We start from the raw sequence: 21,593 nt of genomic DNA, 5'->3' as shown, positions 1-21,593 counted from the left end.
TATGATTACAGTACTTTAGCTGTTCTCAGGAGGTTTAATAACGAATATTAGTTCCGTGCCCATAGGCCTAATTCCCATTGAGAAATCTATGGCATTTTAATCTTTAGTTTTGCACTAAGATCCTATATTGCTCAAGTTTTCTGATGCTACTGGCGATGATCCAAAATATGACGAGAACAAATGCATGCTAGAAATAATCTTTTTTTCCATTTAGTATTCCATGTTTTTAAACACCATGCAGCGTCACCAACCCTTCCATGGAACCCAAGTGTCACAGACAACATCGCTCTCGTCTACCACGTAATATACATGAAAGGCCGCTGCCGTGATACAGGAGTGCTGACAGTAGAGAAAAACCTTGTCATTGACATGAAAATCTTGTAGAACATTTTTATTGTCCTTGTATTCTCGGTCGACAGGAATTCCCAGAATGCCATGCTCCTGAGATAGTCGAACGATATGCCAATCTGGTTTGTCGACGACCCGGCCAAAACCAGGAACTGCACTGGTCTCTCGAGATAAAGCAATAGCCCCAGCGTTAACGAGGGCTTCATTACGCTCTGGGTACACGCTGCAGACATCCGCCAAGACTCGAACTGCTTGTTGTTTCTCTTCGACAACAGCGGTGGACACTTGTTGTAGGTCATTCGTAGGAAAGTTTCCTGTCAAATATGAAACATTATTTTCACAACTCCCTATCCGTAAAAAAGCTTTATCACAGCTTACCAGCATGTAGTTCCAGAGCTATCCCTCGAGGGAGTTTGTTGCTGATTGAACGGATTGAATGAGCCGCTGGGGTTGATCCTATCGACAGCACCAAGGACCGTTTCCCCAGTGACACGAGCTGAGAGGCTTGCAGCACCCCACTTATCTCGGCTTCCAGCACTGATTCGACAGACTGCTGTGTCCGACAGCTGTATGAATGTCCTGCATGACAGTAAATTCCGTAGATAGATACGGCGGGCGAGGCTTCTGCTCGCTGAATAAGGCGTGAAAGGTCTAGTGAGCCTGCTGCAACTCCAGCGCGACATGAGCCAACATCGATCTTGATGAATATTTCCCATTTTTTTATTTCATCGTGCCGCGTGACATATTCCTCCAAAAATTCGACTTGCTGCACACTATCGATAAGCAACAAAATCTTCAAGGATTGAGCGATGGGTACAAGACGTGAAAGGGCATTCTCGGTAATTGGAATGCCATATAAGCACTTTCAAAAATGATGCGGTTCAGCCTTTGTCCCTCTATCGTTCAGCTGTGGGGTTAACACAGACTTACTTCGTCCAGAATACCCTCCTGGACTAGTGGTAGAGCACCCTCGATCTCACAAATAGTAGAAGCCACAATCTTGCGATGCTTTCCATAATCAAGCATCATACGTGTAACTTCAATACTCTTTTCCATTTCGTGGACTTAGCCATGGATAAGTATCTTTGATTGGGGGCTGGCCTACCTTTAGAGTCTTGACATGTGGCCTAAATGAGATTCTAAGCTCGGAAACATCGTCAAGTAGGCGTTTTATATTCTGTTCCATAATTGGTTTGCTCAGAACCAACGCCGGGGTTGGTAGGTGAGAAACATGCTTGTGAAGATATGATCGGTGGTTTTGGAGTGAGATATCCATTGTTGAATGTCTTTTGATTTCTCCGGATGGTAAGGCGCGTATGATTCGACCCTGGGACAAGAAATAGGGACTTAGGACATTTTCTTCTTATTTTTCATCTTACCAGGTTATTTTGACCCATCATTCTGAGGTTGAATGGCAAAAATAACATACTATAAAAGCACGACCGTAAGCGACTAGATTTTCTAGACCATCGCGGCAAATGCAATGTTAAGGGGAAACCAATCAAATGCCGAACCGCGCTATCTAACCGTGGCACCGAGTGGAGGGATCGGGCTTAACTTAGTTAGTTAACTAACTAACTAGTTAGTTATATTTGGCAGCTTAGTCAACGTAATTCCCCTCTGAACCGCCGACTGTGATCAGAACCCAGCTCAACTAACCTTGCTAACCTGACCTTGTTCCACTTTTGAGCTAATTTCCCCCCGTCTTCTTCTCCCCTCATGCTTAGTTGCTTCGTCGAATGCTACAATGTTGATTTGATGTCTTCATGCCTGAGCTCTGACACCCACTCCAAAACACATAGTAAATGCGATAAATTGCCACTTCATATCTCAACATCCATACGTTATTATTGCTTGGATATTGGGGTAGAGGTCTTCTTAGCAACATATCTAAGTTTTAAGCAATTTAAATGATTGATTTACAACATTACCATTAACGTAATCTACAGCCATTCGGAACACAGAGCCATTCGGAACACCCCAGAACACCATACAAAACATAGTATTTCACGACTTCATATTTCAACGCTTAAGGATAAGTATATAGTCTTATGGTATCTTAGTGTTTAATATATTATACAAGGTATTTTCCTTGGGTCATGAAATATTTTGGACGGTACAGTGACTACGCAAAAGTTTTTGGAACAACCTCGGCCCCCACTTCACTGACCGTCTATAGTAAGTCTTACCGCCTACTAAATACGCGTAGTAAGAAAACACGCTAGAATGCATGCAACGCGCGACGAGGTAAGATTAGACTAGAATCCCCTATCCTACAGATTCCTTTATATCTTCTTACCCTATCTTCTAGCTGGTATTGGTGTAGATTTTGATCTCTGGCCTAATGGCTCGATCAAAAAAGCTTACACCAGCGCTTCGAGAGCGTATATGTGAGCTACATGATATTGGCTGGGGATATAGGCGCATTCATCGCCGATGTCCCTGGATTTCACTCTCAACTATCGCATATACTATTAAGAAAGAGGCTGAGAGGAAACTAGGCATCTCGAAGCCTCGCTCTGGCCGCCGGAAGAAGATTACTGAGGACGATAAAGCGCGAATCTTGTATGTTATTGCCGAACAACCACGTGTGACCCATCAGGACCTACTTTCTGAGGTTTCTTATAAGGTAAAAAGGGATTCAATTCGCCGACTATTGAATGCTGAGAATATGCGAAAGTGTGGCGATGCTCCTGAAGACCTTATCACGACGATGAAAACGCAAGCTAAAAGTCTTCAGTGGGCTAGCGGATATCGACACTTTACACCGGCTATCGAAGCCAATCATTAGCAGCTACGGCAGTCAACTTTACGATGCAAACAAGGCTTCTTGGCCAATTCAGGGGCTTACTAACTACTTACTGGGTTAACCACAAGGGGGCCGGTGACCCTGGAATGCCAAATCCTCTCGCCTGACTACTTCCGGGCCGCCAGCACCACAGCGCATATCGCATTGTCGTGTTGATTTCTCCACCAGTCCTCCCAACAGTTGCGAGATGCAGGCTTCCAATCTTCCGTCTAGGCCCTCTACTGTTGAGCGTCTTCTCTGGACAGTGCCAGCTTGCAGGCGATGTCGAGAAAAGCATCGATGTTATAATGTGACACTGCCCAAGTGCCGCAATTGTGGGAACGCGGGCCTCGCAGAATGCACGTTTTACGATCCTATTCTAGGGCAGCTAGTTCCAAGAAGGTAGCAATTCTATATCCATTCAGCCTCGCACGTTGATGTTGATCAACAGAGGCATACGAAGCTAACTGGGCCGTGCTTGTGCTGAATTGGGTTGTCGTATCTCTAGCATCCCTGCTGCAAGAACTTGAATCCTAAGACCATGCCTCTTTCAACCTCGGAGCCAATGTTCCTGCTCCTGAGAAGCAGGTTGGGCTCTTTCCTGGGCCCGGCTCTACCATCCCCGCGTCATTATCAGTATCAACGAAACATCGCTCCGCGTTGGACATTCCTGAGGCTTCAACGCTTGAGTCGGAGCTCCACAAGACATTCCAGCTGTCTCCTGGCTTACACACCTCTCTCGTCCGCGATTTCATATGACATATTCAACCTCTATACCCCATTATTGACTAACCGCTTGTCGCTACTGACGAGCAAAGCGCGGACGCGACGTTGCCTGAGCAAAAATTCCAGCTCAACATAATTGATTCCATCTCTTGCTTATCAATTCCTCACCATCGTCAAGTCTCATTACTGTCTCTGTTAGCAGGAACCCTCCGAAATCGCGCTATGGAGTGTGTTGAGGAGGCGACAAGGGAAGAGAGTATTCAAACACTACGCAACGTTGCTCTTTTGGCTTTTCATAGTCTCTTTGAACCAGATCGAGGTAACCCCACGCAGCTGGTGAGCCTCGCTTCCAGACTCTGCATCGACTTGGGCATCTATAGATCGCATCGATGTTCTCTGACACTGATACAATGTTCTCAACGTGGAGAACACGATATACTTCGTTCTGACGATGATAATGCTGACAGTGATGAAGACCTAGTTAGGCTGCAGTCACTAGGCACCATGATAGAGTCTTCAAATACCCACCATCCGAATCTATTAGGAGCTTTCCGGGAAACTGAGCTTTCTGTTGCTGCATATTGGTGCAAAGATGGCACCGCTGAGTGGCGAGCCAAAGATTTGGCCTTGCTCCACTCGCACAATGATCCAAACTGTGTCCGTATATGTCTCCCGCCACACTGAACGTTCAAAGCCAGTTATATGCCTCCGCAAAATTCATCGTCAAGCGCTCGTGCATTGGGAGAGTTCTAGTTTGGCATGTTGATGATCGATCATGACGTAGGTGCTTGGCCAAGCTTTGTGTATCGGGTGGACACAATACACTATCTATGACTTGATAATTAGCTGGCCCAATCAGAGACATCCTCTATCATGATCTTTGCAATATGGTATGCTGACTTTGGGATTGAGATAAGCGTTACAAATTCAAAGTGGTATACAAATCGAACAGTGTTCAACTCATGGGGTGGATTCATGGAAGCATACACAACCATACGGCCTCGGTCAAGAAGAGATGCGTTCTCAATTGAAACTTTTTAATCAAGCTCGAGGTAGGCTAGAATGCAACCTCTATACGTTCCCCGGCATTCGTCGGACGACCAAAAGTGACAGCCGCTCGCTTTAATTTAACAGCCAGGCTGGTGCAACCGTCGATCTTGACGGGTAGCGTGAAGAGTCCGAAGGTGATCTCAGCCCGGACGTTAAGAGCAACGATACCCAGCAAATCGACGTTGGCCCCTTCGGCGACGCCGCGAAGCTCATCTAGATATTTTGGACATAGGGTTTCCAGCGTACTTATGTACTTGGACGCTTCGTCGCACACCCTTGACCAGTCCAGGGCACAGGTAGACCAAAAGAGTCTCTTGTAGAAGGCCAGAGATCCGAGGACCTTATCTCGGGCTTCTAGCCCGTGCTTCCGGCCAATCTACAGACCAGTCAGCCTGCTGTTTCTACCATACAAGGATCTTGTATCTTTTCTGGGTCAGAGGGGAATTACTTTGAACGGTGTTCCGGAACAGTGTATTTCCAACATAATTTGGAGGGTTCAATAATCGTTCTTGTATACGGGCAAGATTCCAATCAGTTCGCCACGCAATCCTTTCAGACTTGAGACTCACCATCAATCTTTGATATCTTCTCTACCGAGACAGTCAATGCTGCGCGGATCCCCGCTAACTGGAGGCTGGCTATACTAACCGGGTAGGAGCTAGGTGTTTGCCCGGATTGCGGGAATGAACCTGCGCGCAAAAGACGATGATTGGTTGTATCGAGTAAGAGACCTTGCTCTGAAGTCTCCACACAAAAGTAAGCTTGCTTATGTCCTTAGTTGCGAAAAGACCAACAGACTGGTTTTCAAATGTTTCAGATGCCCAATCGATCACCAATTCAATGAACCACTAATCGGCCATAATTTGACAGCGTCTGGTTTTGTTGCTTTTAAGGTTTTTTTTAGTGGACCTTTGGGGTAACCTCTTGTCCACCCCGTTGTTGAGGTCGATAAAGGGCCAACACACTCTCATCCGTCGCGGTTAATCGAGTCGCACTCACCAACACCAGACTGACGGTCTTGAGAAATTTAACTTTCGATTTGTAATTCGTAATTCAGATCCGATCTCCCACAATCGTTGCAGCAGCTCAACGAGGCCCAATCCAAAGCGTTTCCGCCGTGTTGGGTAAGAAGGGTTCAGGGTAGCCTCTAAATGCGGGACACCAGCTGATTGCTCTGAACCAACTTTTGACGAAGCAAGTCATCGCGGTACCAAGATACCTCAATATTATCATTACCAGAATGAAATATCAACTAGGAGAGCTTATCCGCGCTTGGTTGTATTGCAGTGGACGAATAGCCGCCTCTCGCGAAAGCTGCTATCGTTTGCAGGGCTTTGTTGAAATATTCTCGAGCAGCGAGACTTGACGTTGCTGGAATCCCGGTGGACTTGTTACAAACTATCCATTACAAACTATCCGCCACGATGCGATCCTTCACAGTTGCAATTTGGAGTGCGACACCCCTATCGAGTCCGTCATCGAGAAATATGGCACGTATGGCGAAATTTTCGGACCGTTTCTGGAGAATAGCCTTGCCAAGTACGCAACAACCGCTGCTGCCCCGGTACCAGAACTCAAGGTGGTTAAGAGCAACATGGTCGAAATGGAAAACCTGCCAGCGCTCGATGCGGTTGACTGTCTACTTTTAAGTGGTAGCAGTATGTCAGCACATCCATTGTTTTGTGGCATTGTCAATGCAAACGGAACTTAGCACTAAGCAAATCTTTTGGTAAATAGAACACAGCTCGTTCGATAATGATGAATGGATTCTTCGGACCGTCAACCACGTCCCTAAGGTCCACGAGACCGGCCGAATCCCCATTACTGGCATTTGCTTTGGCCACCAAATCATAGGGAGAGCCCTCGGTGGTCATGTCTAACGCAGTCCTGGCGGTTGGGAAGTGTCAGTCGAGCATATCGACCTGACTGAAAAAGGTGCCGAGCTCTTTGGTGCGAAATATCTAGTAAGCCATTTCGCCGTAGCGGATCCAATAGCATCTCACTGCTTTTCTAGAGTCAGAAGCTAATACCTTGGAAGTCCCTACACCAGATGCATCGCGATGCCGTTCTCCAATCACCTCAAGGTGTCGTAAATCTGGGAACTAGTCCGGCCTGCGAAATCCAAGGTTTATATATTCCGGGTACGATCTTTTCCATCCAAGCTCACCCGGAGTTCAATGCCACAATAATGGGAAATATTCTTGATGTCAGGCATCGCCAGGGCGTCTTCGAGGACAAGTTACTCGACGACGCCAACCGCAGAGCCCACAAGATACATGACCGTGAATTTGTTGGAGAAGCCATCTGGAGGTTCCTGCTAGAGGAAAACCAGTAGATGAATGAAGCCGATTTATAGATCTTTCTTGTGATGAGGAGGAAACCTCGACAAAAACAATGGAAGCGCATGATGTACGTGATTTCAACCATTACTTTGTAGCCCAGAGGAGCAACAGCTCGGGCGTGACTTTCAGGAGCACAGAAAATGAGCAAAGTCTTTCATGAAATACTACCAATTATCAAATGACTAGAGTGAAATCGGGTCCTCCAACTACCTTTTTATTATCCTTAAGCCTGTGCCTCCTTTACGTGGTAGCTCTTCAGCTTGACAAATGCGTCAAAACCACGAGGTCCCAAGGTGCAACCTAAGCCTGATTTCTTCCAACCCGTCCAAGCCAGATCCTAAAATTTCTTTTATCAGTAATGATCGTTCGCGGCATTAGTTAAGCCCAAGAGAAGACAGTGTCACTCACGGGGTTCGGGTAATCACATCGGTTGATAAAAACTGTACCGGCCTCGAGCTGCTCGATCAACTCCTCTCCATAGGCGATGTCCTTGGTCCATATACTAGCGGTTAAACCGTAGTCGCTATCGTTCATCAAACGCACTGCTTCCTCATCATTTTTGACTTTCGCGACAGGGATGACTGGACCGAATGTCTCCTCGCGCATGACATCCATGTCATGCGTCACGTCGGTCAACAGTATGGGAGTGACATAGTTGCCCGAAGGAGATGCGTTAGCGAAGCTCTCATTCTCAGGGGTCGCGTCCACAGCACCCTTGGTCAGTGCGTCTTGGATCTGCGCATTGATAGTCTCCTGGGCAGCGCGAGAAATGACCGGACCGACCATGGTGTCCTTATCGAGGGGATCGCCGAGCCTATACCTGCGAAAATAGTGTTAGTAAATCAGTACCATTCTGATTAATTTTGATGCGCAGCCGAGACTTCAGTATTGAATTCAGAACGTACTTCTTGAGCTCCTTCTTGAGTTCGTGAATAAAGGCGTCATGCACGTCGGCATGCACGTAGATACGCTCAACAGCACAACAGCTCTGACCCGAATTGAAGACAGCACCATCGACCAATTGAGCTGCGACGTAATGCAAATCGGCATCCGGTCGGACGTAGGCCGGGTCATTGCCTCCAAGCTCCAGGTTGACGGGAATGGTGCGACCACTCACAGCCTCACGAATGGCCAGGCCGCCGACTGTAGATCCGGTGAAGCTGATGAGGCCCAGCTCGGGCAGCTTAACGAACTCCTTAAGAGCTTGCGGGTCGCCAGACTGGATGACTTGTAGAACATCCTTGGGTAGGCCAGCTTTGTTGAATATCTCGACAAGATGCTCACCGATGAGTGGTGTTTGAGGCGAGGGTTTCAGGATCACCGAGTTTCCGGCCAGCAGCGCTGGAATTAGGGCGTTGACAATGATGAGATAAGGAAACTACCATGTACAAAATGTCAGATAGAGTTCACATTGACTAATAAATGTTCCCAGGGTAGTAACCCACGTTCCAGGCAAAGACAATGAGCGTAGGGCCAACGGGGATCTTCTTAATTTCCCTCCGGAAGCCAGTCTCAGGTCGTCCTGGCAAGCTTGCCAGCGCCTCTTCGGCCATATCAAGGAGATAATCAGCTCGCTTCTGCATCGTCTCAATCTCTTTGTGACTCGCCGCAATAGGACGTCCCATGTGCTCAGCGAGCTCACGGCCAAGGTCGAACTTGCGTTCTTGGATGCCAGCCAGGCCCCTCTCGACTATGGCACGACGTTTAGCGAGCGGGAGCTTCCGGAATAACTGGAAAGCCGCCTCAGATCGCCGGGAAATCTTGCGCGCCTCGGCAAGGGAGGTCTCTGGTCGTTCACAGATGACTTTGTTTGTTGAGGGGGATATGGTTCTGATGGTGGACGCCATTGTTGCTGATGGGGATGTCGGAATAGGGAGTTCGGGCGATGGACGAAGACGGGATGATGAAGCGATATTTTCAGGAAACCATCGAAGGCCGTCCTCCTCTTAACGGCTAATTTATCATGTTCTTTTTTAGAGGTGGATGGGAGTACAAGGTGGCGAGTCACTCTCCATGTTTGAATGGAGCATGCCCAGTTAAGGCGGCGGAATAGAATATGATTGGGGCCCAGCTAATACTATATTGCAATCATTAACTGAGGGCACCAAGCGCCACTACTTTACCGCCGCGACCTCTCTCGCGCCGTCAAACTACCCGAGAGCGTTCATCCGCCATCAACCCATCCTCCGTTTAATTTACCTGGCAGACTCTTATTACGTAAGTGGAGAGGAGTTTGGACGCATCCTCACTCAGCCGAGGGTTTCCTTTGGGGTAGATCAGGATTGGCTTTGTACGAACAGTCTTATTCAAAGAATCCGTCCAATCACAATCAAGACCGCGCTTCCGATGGCTGGACGGGTAGGCAGGACGACGTCGAGTGATCGACGGAACTCCGGAATCGTCAGTCTGTGTCCGATACGAGACCAGCGCGTCGCCGGGACCCAAAGAGTACAACGATGAGCTCCGCATCTACCTGTTGAAATATGGCGACAGAAAGTATAAAGAAGCCATATTTGCCTGACGCCCCCTTTCGTATCCCCAGCGTTGTATTTCCTTTTTACCAACACATCTTTGCCCTGAGACCTGTCGCTGCACTTCACAATGGTCGGACGACTTACTGGAAAGAACGCCATTATCACCGGCGCAGCTGGGTACGTATTTATTCATCCCTATCAATATTCTATTGTGGAACTATAGACGGGGTTAGAGAATTCTAACCAGATATTGTTCTCAGCGGCGTCGGTCTTGAATCCACTATTCTCTTCCTCCAGGAGAGTGCTTCTGTCCTGATGATCGATGTCAACGACACCGCGCTCGGTAAAGCTCTTGCCAAGGTCAAGAGCGTCGTCCCCAACCACGACGGCAAAGTAGAGACAAAGGTCGTCGACGTGTCCAAAGAAGATCAAATCGAGGCAGCGGTTGCACATCTTGACTCCTGGGGCGGCGTCGATGTTATGTTCAACAACGCCGGCATCATGCACCCCAAGGACGGAGACTCGGAGGAGTGCCCCGATAGTATCTGGGACCTGACCATGAATATCAATGTCAAGGGCGTTTGGTATGGCTCTAAACATGCCGTGCGATCACTGAGGAAGCACGGCAAGTCCAAAGGCAGTATCATCAACACGGCCAGTATGGTCGCTATTGTCGGATCCGCAACACCGCAGGTTGCCTACACTGCCAGCAAGGGTGCTGTCCTTGCATATACCCGGGAGATGGCTGTTGTTCATGCGCGCGAAGGTAGGTCTACGCTGATCCGTCAGCCCTGACAGCTGGGTATAGAGAACACCAACTGACCCTCTTTCCTTCCTTGCAGGCTTCCGCTTCAACTCTCTCTGCCCTGCACCCCTCAAGTAAGTCGTTATGTCATCCGTCTCACAGAGCCCTGATGGTCAACAAGTTCTGACATGCCCCTTTTGTAGCACTCCGATGCTCCAGGAGTTCCTCGGTGACGACAAGCCCAAGCGATTCCGCCGTGAAGTTCACTTCCCCACCGGTCGATTCGGCGAGGCCATTGAGCAGGCTCAAGCTGCCCTTTTCCTCGCTAGCGATGAGAGCAGTTTTGTTAACGCACATGACTTTGTTGTAGATGGTGGATTGACAAAGGCATACGTGACACCTGAGGGTCCTGTCCCTAAGCCTCCAAAGAATCAAGGGCACTAAAAGTTGATAGACAGAAAGTACAATGAGGAAGGGCTAAAGATCTCAGGGTGGGAGAACCCGTGTTCTTACGCATTTTCAGGCCAATAAGATCCGTATTTCATCCTCGTACGTAATCCGGCAAAAGGTCCACAGACTCTGCGCATCTCGTGGTCGTGCCCAAACGTGTTCTAGTATTGCCAATGTCGATAAGATGTTGCCTCAATCAATCGTAAGAAACATGGTGTTCAAATATTGCCGACGTATATGTCGTCGCTCGTCGTCGGCCTGACACAATCCAGAAACCGGCAAGGCGCAGCAAATACTGGTGCTTGATGCGCGCCGATGCTGGGAGATGCTCAAGGCTAAGAATAGCGCCCGGTAATACATTCTCCGCTCTTATTGGCTCATTCACTTGTCCTACGTCGCTGACGCCGAGGGTGCTCAGCAGGTACAAATGTAGTACGTTTTGGAAGCATGCAGCCGCAGATGGCGACCTCGGAGTTTGCTGATGGTGATGCCGTGAATGAAGTACAATTGGCTTGCAGCTAACAAAAATTGAGGAAGTCATCTGCTGTCGGGAATGGTGGTTGAACACTCGCGTTAACCCTTCGACGGCCGAAGTCAAAGATACGAGGGACGCAGGAATAAGAGCCGCGAGTCACAGAGTTGTGTCACGTAGGGACTCTCGACCAGATGCTATGCTTCATACTTTAATTCTGGTACAAGGAGCCTCCTAATACTTGTGGACAGCTCCATGGAAACCACCCTGGTGATTGCCGTGTGGTCGTAGTACTCAGTGACAAATACGTGCAAGAGGTCCGAAAGCAGATGCCGATACCTCGAGACTACGTCCTTTACAAGGGGGCCGACTTCTTAGAGGTGGTCAAAGATAACACCATTGGTATCACCTTTAGCTATCTGTAGTCAGAATGAGGTGACTGGCCCTTGCGCTATCCTATCCAGAAGGCAGTTAAACACTTGGCTAAGTCCATTAGATACGGCCGCTGCCTCTGTGGAGGCAACATGGAAGGCCCGTACGGCCAAACTTCAGTGCTGCTACTTTGCCGCCCCAATAAAAGCGACAAATGATCGGTGTGGACGGTTAGCGACTCCCCCAACACGTTTCCACGATATCCATGCCCAAATCGAAGTCAGTTGATTTAGTCAAGGCCTCAGAGGGTCATCGGCCATCATTCTCCGGGGTTAAACCCAACAGGATCAAGTCAAGTGCCTCATTGCCGTGTTCTGCGCCGTGCTGAGAGTGAAAATGAGATGCAGGCGATAGGCAGGGTAACTTCTTGCAGAGATATTGCAAGCAGACTGGCCGTGTCTCGTCGTACTTTTCCTTTCGGCTTCGCCAGGTGAACGGGCCCGTGTTGGTTCTGATGATAGGCTTTCGCCAACACCGCGGTGTAGCTAAGAACCTACGAGTAGCTATCTTCTGTCACTACTACTGACGCAAAGTGAGCTGAGTTCCCAGTCGTTGCCGACCGTATATACCGCAGTAAGTGCAAATCATAATTTACGCGTGAATTTGAGTCACTGCCTTTGAAAGTATCGTCATTTTACACCCATAGTGGAGCTCATAAAGGGCCAAATTGAGGTCTAGACAGTTTTTGGATGATTTTCGGTAACTCTCTGCCAGTTATCATATAAAGGCTCTCAGCTTAATATGCTGAACAAATGACTGGTCAGGCTCATTCGTGATAGAACAAAATTAACATCAAAAAGCGGCCTAGTGCTTAGGGATACCTGTCGTCCAAGTCGTACAGACAGAGCTGGTCTATTGTTTGAGGGTATGTAGAAAGTATTTAGCTAGATCCATAAACTACAGTTTATAACGGAAGTTGCGGTTCTCCCTGTCCGTTAAATCCTTAAACGCATCCTCACTTTCCCCCGCCGAAGATACAGACCCCCTGTTCGCTTTGTCTCGGCGAATGTTTGAAACCCACATAGTCAGTCCAATAAGAGCTGTAAATATGATGCAAGCAGCGTACACACTGCACAATGCCCAAATGGCAGAGTGATAACGAGGGGCTTCCGCGGCTTGAAATAAAAAGGGCCCAATAATGTTTCCTGCTGCGTAGCAGACAAAGTTGAGACCGTTGACCGTCATTCTCTTAGAATGTCCTGAAATATTTGACGTGACGATAGACCAATTTAGAATGATAGCAGCGCCAATAATGCCTAGCAACCAGCAGCACGCTGTGAGTGCCAGGCGGTGCTCTATAGGAACCAAGGCAATACCAAGAATTCCGGCGAGAGATGGAATCTGGACCGCGATAGCACAGATGATGGACGTGTTTCGCACGTTTGAGGCGATGGTACCAGCAACAATGGTCATGACCAACTGAAAAGCACCATTGGGGAGCTGCTATAAGATTACCTGTGCAGGCCTGTAGCCAAGACCAGCCAGAAGAGCGCTCATAAAATTGGTGATGCTGGCGTTGATGATGCCAATGGCAATCTGCTGGCAGGCGATGAACCAGATACGAGGCTCCAGAAGGGCCTCTTTAATCTGGTAGCGATGGACGGCATTATGCTTATGCCAGTCTGGTTCTTGGCTACGCGCCATACGGAGACGACTTTCTCTTCGTAAGTGAAAAACTTAAAGTCGAGGGCTGGAAGGAAAGAAGAAGGCGGCGACAGAGCCCGCGGCAATAGTGAGAATACCAATTACCTGCAAGACCGTGAACATCAGGGACATTGCTAAGAAAGATCAACCCATGCCGGACTTACAAGGAATACAAGCTGCCAGGGCTGCAAGTGCGGGTTCTCAGTGTGGCCGAGACCCCAGGACATACCGGCATCCAACATGAGCGAGACACCATTACATCCCAGCCAGATACACATGCGCAGGAGTTGCTTATCGCGCTTCCAGAACATACTTGTGATGAGCATCCAGGCGGGACCAATACAAGCCTCGAGTCCGCCTAATAAGAATCGCAGCACTATCAAGCCTGTAAAGTTTTTGTGCCGATAGTACAGACTAGTAATATGCTCCAGCACAGGAGCATGCAGGAGATGAACTTTCCAATTGGCAGTTTCTGCAGACAGATGCTAGACGGGTAGGAGCCGACTAGGTAACCGATATTGGTGATAGATGGGATCCACGAGTACTGGTCTCCAACAAGATTCAAGTCTTTCTTTAGACCATATGCGGAGGCATAGTTGAGAGTCTGTTTGTCCAAAAATGAGAGGAGATATATCAAGGTCATCTGAATTGACACGGTCAGAATTCGTTCCACAATGACAGAGAGATGGTAACTTACGGCAGGAAGCAGAATAAAGTCGACCTTCCTCAGGACTCGCTTGGCTACCTCGTCCCATCGCGCAGGATCCATCAGCTGAGACTGGCGGTAGTACTCCAGACCAATGTCAGTGTGTACTTCTTGAGTCTCCCCCAACAGTGACATCGTTGGCCGCAGCATCAAGGTCGCCCCGGCTGAGGTTGCGGGCGTTGTCTGCCCCCATCTCCAACTTTTTGGTCATAATTAGTTCTGGAAGATAGGGTTAATGCACCAGAGACGACTAAGGACGATTTTCAGCAGATGTGAATGCAAAAGTAGGGATGGAGATGCGAATAGATATATAGGCCTAAGGCTGGTGAAGAATTCATCTACGCAGGACCTCCACAAGCTCTGGCTCTCACCCTAGGATCGTTAACACCTGAGCAAGTCTATCCATGCGGGGTAAAAGCAATGACGCCTAGGTGCATGGATGCGACTCCACAAGGATTATCTGAATTGGAAGATATTATCGCGAGGATTTTCGGGGGGCGGATATCGCAGGAGGATACGGGGATATCAGAGGAGGTAGCAACACACACATCCCTCACAAGAATCAGCAGGACACAAAAACACGTTCATTAGCTATCGAATTCAATCGGGTTTTCTATGCACCCTTTTTTCATCTCGCGCATAATTCAATTCTGATCCACTTGTGACTGAATCAAGCACGAGATCGTTGTGCTAGCCGTCTGTTTCTGTTCCTTTTCATTCCCTCTTGCCTTTCTGATTATCTGGTGCGACGGCTTCATGCCTCCGGCTGTTTACCTCAACCCGCTACACTTGGTGTAGACTGGAAGCTACCTTCTATCCCTCGTGTCTCGACTTATCCTCACGGACTGCCTTGAGCATTACCCTGCTCTTCAATGTGCAGCTTTCGACGAGTGTCTGCGAGGTCGATCAAGGGAGTCGATTAACCGCGGCGGGTCGGAGACCGCTCCGACTTCTAACGTCCAGGGTAAGGGCTAGTGCCCGTTAGCCTATATACAAGTGCTAGCAGGCAAATATTAAGCTATAAATTACTATAGTGTATAATCTAGTGTTATACTATATATATATAGGTACCTCTTTTTAATCTTTAAGCTTTAACCAATATATACCTATCTAGTCCCTGATCCTTATAGTATACTAGTCTACTAACTAACTGAGAGCGATACTACTCTCTAGCGTATCCGACGCTTAAAAACTATAAAATTAATCTAGTCTACTTAAAAGCGAACTGTAGAGGCGGTTAGTAAGTAGAAACTGACTCGTTATTAGCTCGCTACGTTAATGTATTAAGTACGTGAAAAGCAACCTAGCTGCCTCTTAGTTTTGCATTTCTTACGAACCGAGTACTAGTCTAGGACTCGACTATAGTCATCATGAAGGTTCTATTACTGAAAGACTACACCACGGGCTATGCCTGGGGACAGCTTATAGTCGACTCTTTCATGCTTCACATCACACAGGTTCCTTCGGCTCAAGTCGATATTTGCGAAGCTTGCGGCGGAGAGGCACTTCCTAGCGTGGACCAGTATGATCTGATTATCCTTACGGGAGGCACCTTCAACCTCCTGAGCACTTCGTTTGACGAATTTCCAGCATGGGTGCAGCAGGTATTGAACCAGATTCGAGACCTTGCTGCTAACCGGAATAACACCAAGGTGCTGGGTATCTGCTGGGGCCACCAGGTAGTTCAGTTTGCCCATGGTGCCACCTTGTCTCCTCTAGTAGAGGGATCGCGAGTGAGTAGCGGGGATTTTCTGGGCCGCAAACTGGATATTGTTACTAATGAACAACGTGTAGGTTGGCGTCGAGACTATCGAACTTACTCCCGCTGGTCAGGAGATTTTTGGCCGCAAATCTCTTGTATGTTCCCTACCCCAATACTTCAGCAATCTCCAGCATCTCACTTCGAGGTGTACCGATAGGAAGATGCTGAGTCTGCTTCTCCGATTCTGAAAAGCGCTGACATTGCTGTATAGGGGCTGCTTAAATTCCATAAACGCTATATCACGTCCCTAGCGCCGGGCTTCACGGCACTCGCTGAAAACAATGAAATTCTTATCTCCGAGTCGAAGAAGATATTGACTTTTCAGGGTCATCCCGAGATGACTCAACAGATCGCTCAAGAGCTCATTGATACTGATGACGGAACCTACCGCGTGAGTGTTGAGAACACAGTCAGTTCGGTTAAGGGCATTGAAACTTCTCATGATGGCGGGCTGGTATGGGAGAAAATTATGAAGTGGGCGCAGAGCTAGTTACCGCATTCCCAGGAGCTTATCTCATCTCAGGTATCGGACAACTCGGATGTACTAAATGAACGTGGTGAGTTTTATGACGCCACCGTGTGACGGGATTTGTACACGATGTAAGAACGAACGCGTGAGGTGTGATGTGACTTCGCCCTCAATCAGAGACGATGCCATTGAAAATTTTGGAACGGCCCGGTTGTTGCTGAGTAATTTTACCATTGAGCCGAAGATGGAAGATCTAACCACGGTTTAGATGTTAAGATACAAAGAGGGTCCGAAACAGCTCCTTCCAGGCCGTTAAAAACCTCGTTCCGTGAGCGCTTTCCCTGTCTTCCAGCAACCGGATAGTGAAACTGAATACCCGCTGTACATCACCGTACCTTAAGTCACCAGCTCATTCCCCAGCTCATCTAGAAATCAATGGCCGCGCAGTGCAGGACACGAGCGACCATTATTGTGCGCTGTTTTATTGTGGCTTATCGAAGCTCCGAGTCTAGAACTGCTTTTAGGGAGCCAGTTAGCCCAAGACGTTGGAGGTCTGAAGCTACCTACAGCTACCGCGTGACTGTCTCGCCCAACCATGACGTTTTCCGCGCTGATTGTGCGGATCCTGAGCCTAGGGCCCTGGATCATCTAGACTTCCGCTTGATCCACCAAATATCACGACCCTGGGCAGCCAAGATACGCCACTCGTACCTACTACCTGCGAGCGGGCGCCGCAAATAATACCACTACCACAACGAGCAAGACCTGGCCTTGACAAGTAAATCCCGTTCCGAACGAACCAGGCAGATCAAGATAGGGAGATGTGAACAGTGGCTGGAGCCAAAGCGCGTGCGATAAGGTTTTGTTCGTGGAACAGAAGTAACGAAATATGGCCCGTCTGAACCGAGTTGTAATTTACTTGGATCAACTGTATTGGTGATCCACACAACACGCTCACTTCAACTTAAACATTGCAGTACCGACAACTGTATCTTGTTATCCGTAAGTAACTGTATGTAAAAGCTACTGTTCTCTAATTGATGTCTTTTGATACATATAATGAATCTCATGTCACTGGCATAGACCAACCAGCCAACACCTACCACACATACCGGAAGTGAACATTTTCCTGATCCGTCATGTCGTTAAAGTCCGTATCCGTATGAACTCGCTGATCAACACCACTATCGGCCCTATTACGTCTGCGGTTCTCTTTCCAGCAATACAGCATGTACAGAGATATGGTGCTGATGCTTAAAACGTAGGAGGTTAGCATGACGCCTATGCCTAGAGGATATAGAGGAGCCTGAGAAGCCTTGAAGAACTGTGGGGCGATGATATTGCTGATGCAGTATCCGGCAAAGACAACGGCATTCATGGTGACTTTTTTGGTGTGTCCGGCCGTGTTGGCGCTGTTCATTCCTAGCGAGACTATGGTAGTTAGTTCGGCTCTTTCAGGCAGAGACCTCGTGAAAGTTTCCAGAACTTTGATGGATACGGAGTGCACTCACCAATATATGGACCCAAGTAAAAGTAGGACCAGTAGAGAGCCAATAGTCTCCGGGCATAGGCATCGGTGGGTAAGGTATAGAGGAGAACGGTAGCAATCATGCCAACCACAAGGCCTCCGATGACGAAAGCACCGCGCAGCTGCAAATTGGGGAAGCGTCTGATACAAAAGTACACCCCGAAGTTGCAGAGATAGCTACTCAAGGTTTGAATGGCTCCAGTTGGCATCATGAGAAGGGTAGATCTCTGGGGCGAATATCCGAGGCCGTTGATAATCAAGGGGGCAAAGTTGGTGAGGCCACCGTTAGGAATAGAGACCCAGACGTGAAAGAAGAACATAAGCCAGGTCTTGGGGTCCTTAACCAGCTCCCAGATCTGGGATCTAATGAATGTTTTGTTCTCGATTCCCAGCTGGTCGGCGCGCATGCGTTCGACTGCGACGTACTTTTCTCGCTGTGAGATGAACTTGGCCTTGACGGGGTTGTCGGGGAGAAAGATGCCGACAATAACGGCATAGATGAGCGTAATCACGCCAGTGATCCAGAAGAAGCTGCGCCAGGCCAAGTCTGAGTGGATAAAACCAACAGCCCAGCCAAGAGATCCGGTAATGAGAGTAGCAAGGCCTGTCCAAGAATCGCATGAGCCACTCGTTCAATTCACCATTCTCTTCATTCATTGCTTGTAGTCCAACTCACCGGTATAGAATAGGCCTGTCCGAACAGGCTGCTCCTTGCGCGTATACCACATGGTCATAATAAGGAAGTTGCCCGGCGCAACGGGGGCCTCGAGGGCGCCCAGCAGGATTCGCGTGATAACCATGGGAACAAAACTCTTGCTGAAGCCAGCACCAATGAGGACCAAGCCCCAGGCAACCATCGTACCAGATATGGATTTTGCGACCGGAAGACGCTGGAGAATCTGGGATGAGGGGAAGCACCAAAAAAGGTAGCCGAACTGGAACCAGAGTCAGCACGTCACACCCAATGGCCTGATTCTACCCGACCTGGGTTTTTCTTGCTTGCCTGTTCGCGTCTCGGTTCCATTTGGAAACTTACATAAAATGCAGACCCTATCCAAGCGTACTGATCGCCTTTCAAATTGAGGTCCTCACGAAGACCGTACAGCGCGCCAGTAGACGGTGTGACCTTGTCCATTGCTGGAAGCGTAATGTTCATAAACAGGATGGGAATCAGGCGCATGTCGATTTTCCATCGCAGTTTTTGTTCTTCTTCACGGTCAAATCCGGGCTCGTTAGAGAACTGCTCAGTCAGCTCGGCGGCAATGTCGCGATCTCTGGGGATCTGTTTGACGTCCTGGACATCGCCGCTGGCCACTGTGACGTTGCTGCGTCTGGTAGTTTTCTCGGTCATGACGGAAGCAACTTTGTGTGTTTTCTTCTCGACCTCCCAGTCCACCCCGAATGATTATATAGTTTTGGAGGTGGAACTGGTCGACAGGTAATTCTAAATAGAGCGTACAGGCAATCATGTGCGCTCGAGAGACACTGTCGGCGCTAGAGTCCGCACTTCTGGATGACTGAGGAGTACGAGGATTGCGGGGAAACCTTAAGTCTGGTTAGTCAGAAAGCTAAGCCTGACGCTCAAATGTCCGCTGTTAGCTAGCGGAGCAAATCCCGCCCTACGCGTCACAGGTCAGGACGAATTAGTTTACTTAGGGATTCAACTTTGGCCAAGGTGGTGTGACAATCAAGCAACACATGATGAACAGGGTCTGACACCGGTTACGTCGCACCAAAGAGCATTAGCCGCCTCGTTATCACGGGCCCTCAAATTGACTCATCAGTCACTATTCCATTACCGCTGCCGAACAATCAAGTTCTTAGGTCTCATCAGTTTGCAGCTGCTTGATCGCGCCTGTACACTGCGGGAGGCTACGGAATGCTAAAGCTAATCTTTGAATACCCTCGTCAATGTCGGCCTCTTCATGCCAGGCCCAACACAGCCTCGCGCCCTGACCGAAGCCCTTTTTCCCCCGCTGCACGCTTCCTGCGTCCCCAGCTACACACATCATGCCTCCGTGCGCTATCCGTAGGTTGAACTCCTCCAAGGCAACCTTTGCTACGGTCTCGGCTGGGGGTGAACCGGTGGGGAACTCTAAATACAAGAAGAAACCACCTGCCAATCCTGCCTCATCGCCGTTGCCCTCGACAGTTTTGATGGAGGGGATCTTGAATCCAAGGGGCAATAGGTGCATTTGGATAGACTTGAGCATTGCCCGGTGGCGGCGCTGATACACAGGAATGAGCGTCGATTGGATGTGCTCTTCCAACTTGCCCGAAACCAGCATTTGCCCGATCAGCATAGATGAAAGCTGACTCTGACAGCCTCCAGAATGCACAGGACCAATCTTGCACAGCTCCTTCGCAATAAACGGGGAGCCTTCAATCCAGCCCACCCTCACCCCGGGCGCCACAATTTTGGAGAAAGATCCATTGCTTACGGCGTTACCCCAGATGCTGCTTCCAGGCATAGCACAATCCACGTCCACCAGCCGAGGTAGAGGCTTAGGCATCTCCGCGCCGTCTGGGCTGTTCGGGTGAGGCCACCGGAGCCAGTCGTAGACATCGTCGGATATGATAAGAGCGTCAAACTCTCGAGCAAGCTGCACGACTTCTTTGCGGCGTCGCAGTGACATGACCTTGGCACTAGGGTTGCTAAAAGTTGGAACCATGTAAATGATGTGCCTGTAGACCTTGGAGCTACGCGCAAAGGCTAGGCCATCCGTGGTCTTCTTCCGACACCGCTCGGCTTCAGCCTCAACCAGGCCGGATCGAAGAAACTCAATATCAAGGCCCCCTGTATCCTCCGGAACACCCCGCAGGCGTCCGTGAAACCCAGCTTCCTGGAAACTTGGACAGGCGAGAAAATACGTTGGCTCAATCATCCAGATGTACTGGGTGAAGCTGGGGTCGGTGAATCTGGTCAACAGCATAGACAGAGCGCTAGAGGCGCCAGGAGTAATAAAGATCCGATCTGCCTGTACATCGCCCACCTCTGGGTGGTAGAATCTGGTCAACCATTCCGCAGTGCCTGTGCGTACCAGCTCATGCCCTGGGTCAGGACCGTAGACCAGAGTTTGGGCTGCGACTTTGTTGTTTAGCAGAGTCTCTTGAGTTGCCTCTGTCAGAAGTTTTGACGGGAAGAGCAATGGTGTGGGCCATCTATGGGGTCATTATAGTTTCACTTGATCTTTTCAAGGCTTCCAGATGACTCTCATGAGTGCATTAAACATACCCAAGTTGGAGGTTAATGTGTTTATCATATATTTTTTCTAGAGATCCCATGGTGGTAATGATTGACGTCCTGGATTTGACAATGGCCTAGGGTTATCAATGGAGCAATCAAGCACGATTTAAGTAATGTATATATGCCCCATAGAGCCCGTGCATGCATCTCCCGCAATTTGTCGGGTTTTCTTCATACTGCATGTACATAGCGGCGGGGGCTAAGTCCGACCGCAGATGTCGGACAAGAGTCCGACAATTTTCTTCCGTCGCCCGATGGGTAGAGATTAGGAGGCAAAATGGAACGATGAAATATGACGATAGACGAGATAAGAGGGCTGCGGAAAGATTGCCGTAGAAATATGCGCCCAGCTCTTATCAATATATTGAGAACAGCCATATTGATGTTGTTTTTCTCATGACAATGGCATG

The 21,593-nt window shown here is 48.8% G+C and overlaps 10 protein-coding genes across 10 annotated transcripts; 3 read left to right on the top strand and 7 right to left on the bottom strand.

Annotated features, from left to right (window-relative positions):
* Nucleotides 1-243: 243 nt before the first annotated feature.
* Nucleotides 244-1,624, bottom strand: N7458_004392 (D-serine ammonia-lyase DSD1; the record flags this gene model as incomplete). The annotated part of the gene is made up of 4 exons (XM_056907774.1): nucleotides 244-662; nucleotides 727-1,210; nucleotides 1,279-1,395; nucleotides 1,454-1,624. The coding sequence occupies 4 exons, from the start codon at nucleotides 1,622-1,624 to the stop codon at nucleotides 244-246; spliced, it is 1,191 nt and encodes a 396-aa protein (XP_056766392.1).
* Nucleotides 1,625-4,919: 3,295 nt separating this feature from the next.
* On the bottom strand, nucleotides 4,920-5,396 carry N7458_004391 (uncharacterized protein; the record flags this gene model as incomplete). The annotated part of the gene is made up of 2 exons (XM_056907773.1): nucleotides 4,920-5,288; nucleotides 5,361-5,396. 2 exons carry the CDS (start codon nucleotides 5,394-5,396, stop codon nucleotides 4,920-4,922), a joined length of 405 nt encoding a protein of 134 aa, XP_056766391.1.
* Nucleotides 5,397-6,336: 940 nt separating this feature from the next.
* On the top strand, nucleotides 6,337-7,247 carry N7458_004390 (type 1 glutamine amidotransferase; the record flags this gene model as incomplete). The annotated part of the gene is made up of 5 exons (XM_056907772.1): nucleotides 6,337-6,386; nucleotides 6,443-6,570; nucleotides 6,650-6,781; nucleotides 6,848-6,876; nucleotides 6,927-7,247. The coding sequence occupies 5 exons, from the start codon at nucleotides 6,337-6,339 to the stop codon at nucleotides 7,245-7,247; spliced, it is 660 nt and encodes a 219-aa protein (XP_056766390.1).
* A 230-nt stretch (nucleotides 7,248-7,477) lies between these two features.
* Nucleotides 7,478-9,101, bottom strand: N7458_004389 (aldehyde dehydrogenase family protein; the record flags this gene model as incomplete). The annotated part of the gene is made up of 4 exons (XM_056907771.1): nucleotides 7,478-7,591; nucleotides 7,663-8,074; nucleotides 8,160-8,632; nucleotides 8,700-9,101. 4 exons carry the CDS (start codon nucleotides 9,099-9,101, stop codon nucleotides 7,478-7,480), a joined length of 1,401 nt encoding a protein of 466 aa, XP_056766389.1.
* Nucleotides 9,102-9,855: 754 nt separating this feature from the next.
* Nucleotides 9,856-10,917, top strand: N7458_004388 (oxidoreductase, short-chain dehydrogenase/reductase family; the record flags this gene model as incomplete). Its single annotated transcript, XM_056907770.1, has 4 exons — nucleotides 9,856-9,905; nucleotides 9,989-10,494; nucleotides 10,571-10,607; nucleotides 10,677-10,917. 4 exons carry the CDS (start codon nucleotides 9,856-9,858, stop codon nucleotides 10,915-10,917), a joined length of 834 nt encoding a protein of 277 aa, XP_056766388.1.
* A 1,807-nt stretch (nucleotides 10,918-12,724) lies between these two features.
* On the bottom strand, nucleotides 12,725-13,782 carry N7458_004387 (uncharacterized protein; the record flags this gene model as incomplete). The annotated part of the gene is given in 3 exon segments (XM_056907769.1): nucleotides 12,725-13,267; nucleotides 13,283-13,414; nucleotides 13,636-13,782. 3 exon segments carry the CDS (start codon nucleotides 13,780-13,782, stop codon nucleotides 12,725-12,727), a joined length of 822 nt encoding a protein of 273 aa, XP_056766387.1.
* Nucleotides 13,783-13,850: 68 nt separating this feature from the next.
* On the bottom strand, nucleotides 13,851-14,312 carry N7458_004386 (uncharacterized protein; the record flags this gene model as incomplete). The annotated part of the gene is made up of 1 exon (XM_056907768.1): nucleotides 13,851-14,312. The coding sequence occupies one exon, from the start codon at nucleotides 14,310-14,312 to the stop codon at nucleotides 13,851-13,853; it is 462 nt and encodes a 153-aa protein (XP_056766386.1).
* Nucleotides 14,313-15,547: 1,235 nt separating this feature from the next.
* N7458_004385 (class I glutamine amidotransferase-like protein) lies at nucleotides 15,548-16,429 on the top strand (the record flags this gene model as incomplete). The annotated part of the gene is made up of 2 exons (XM_056907767.1): nucleotides 15,548-15,910; nucleotides 16,151-16,429. 2 exons carry the CDS (start codon nucleotides 15,548-15,550, stop codon nucleotides 16,427-16,429), a joined length of 642 nt encoding a protein of 213 aa, XP_056766385.1.
* Nucleotides 16,430-17,507: 1,078 nt separating this feature from the next.
* On the bottom strand, nucleotides 17,508-19,287 carry N7458_004384 (allantoate permease; the record flags this gene model as incomplete). The annotated part of the gene is made up of 4 exons (XM_056907766.1): nucleotides 17,508-17,839; nucleotides 17,920-18,540; nucleotides 18,613-18,871; nucleotides 18,973-19,287. The coding sequence occupies 4 exons, from the start codon at nucleotides 19,285-19,287 to the stop codon at nucleotides 17,508-17,510; spliced, it is 1,527 nt and encodes a 508-aa protein (XP_056766384.1).
* Nucleotides 19,288-19,756: 469 nt separating this feature from the next.
* N7458_004383 (uncharacterized protein) lies at nucleotides 19,757-21,221 on the bottom strand (the record flags this gene model as incomplete). Its single annotated transcript, XM_056907765.1, has 2 exons — nucleotides 19,757-21,098; nucleotides 21,172-21,221. 2 exons carry the CDS (start codon nucleotides 21,219-21,221, stop codon nucleotides 19,757-19,759), a joined length of 1,392 nt encoding a protein of 463 aa, XP_056766383.1.
* Nucleotides 21,222-21,593: the final 372 nt, after the last annotated feature.

The sequence above is a fragment of the Penicillium daleae genome (genome assembly GCF_028827525.1).
Source record: "Penicillium daleae strain IBT 16125 chromosome Unknown utg000005l_segment0_segment0, whole genome shotgun sequence".
In the NCBI taxonomy this organism is placed as follows: Eukaryota; Fungi; Ascomycota; class Eurotiomycetes; order Eurotiales; family Aspergillaceae; genus Penicillium; species Penicillium daleae.
The sequence above is the reverse complement of the archived record's forward strand: the minus strand, read 5'-3'. Positions and strand labels throughout refer to the sequence as shown.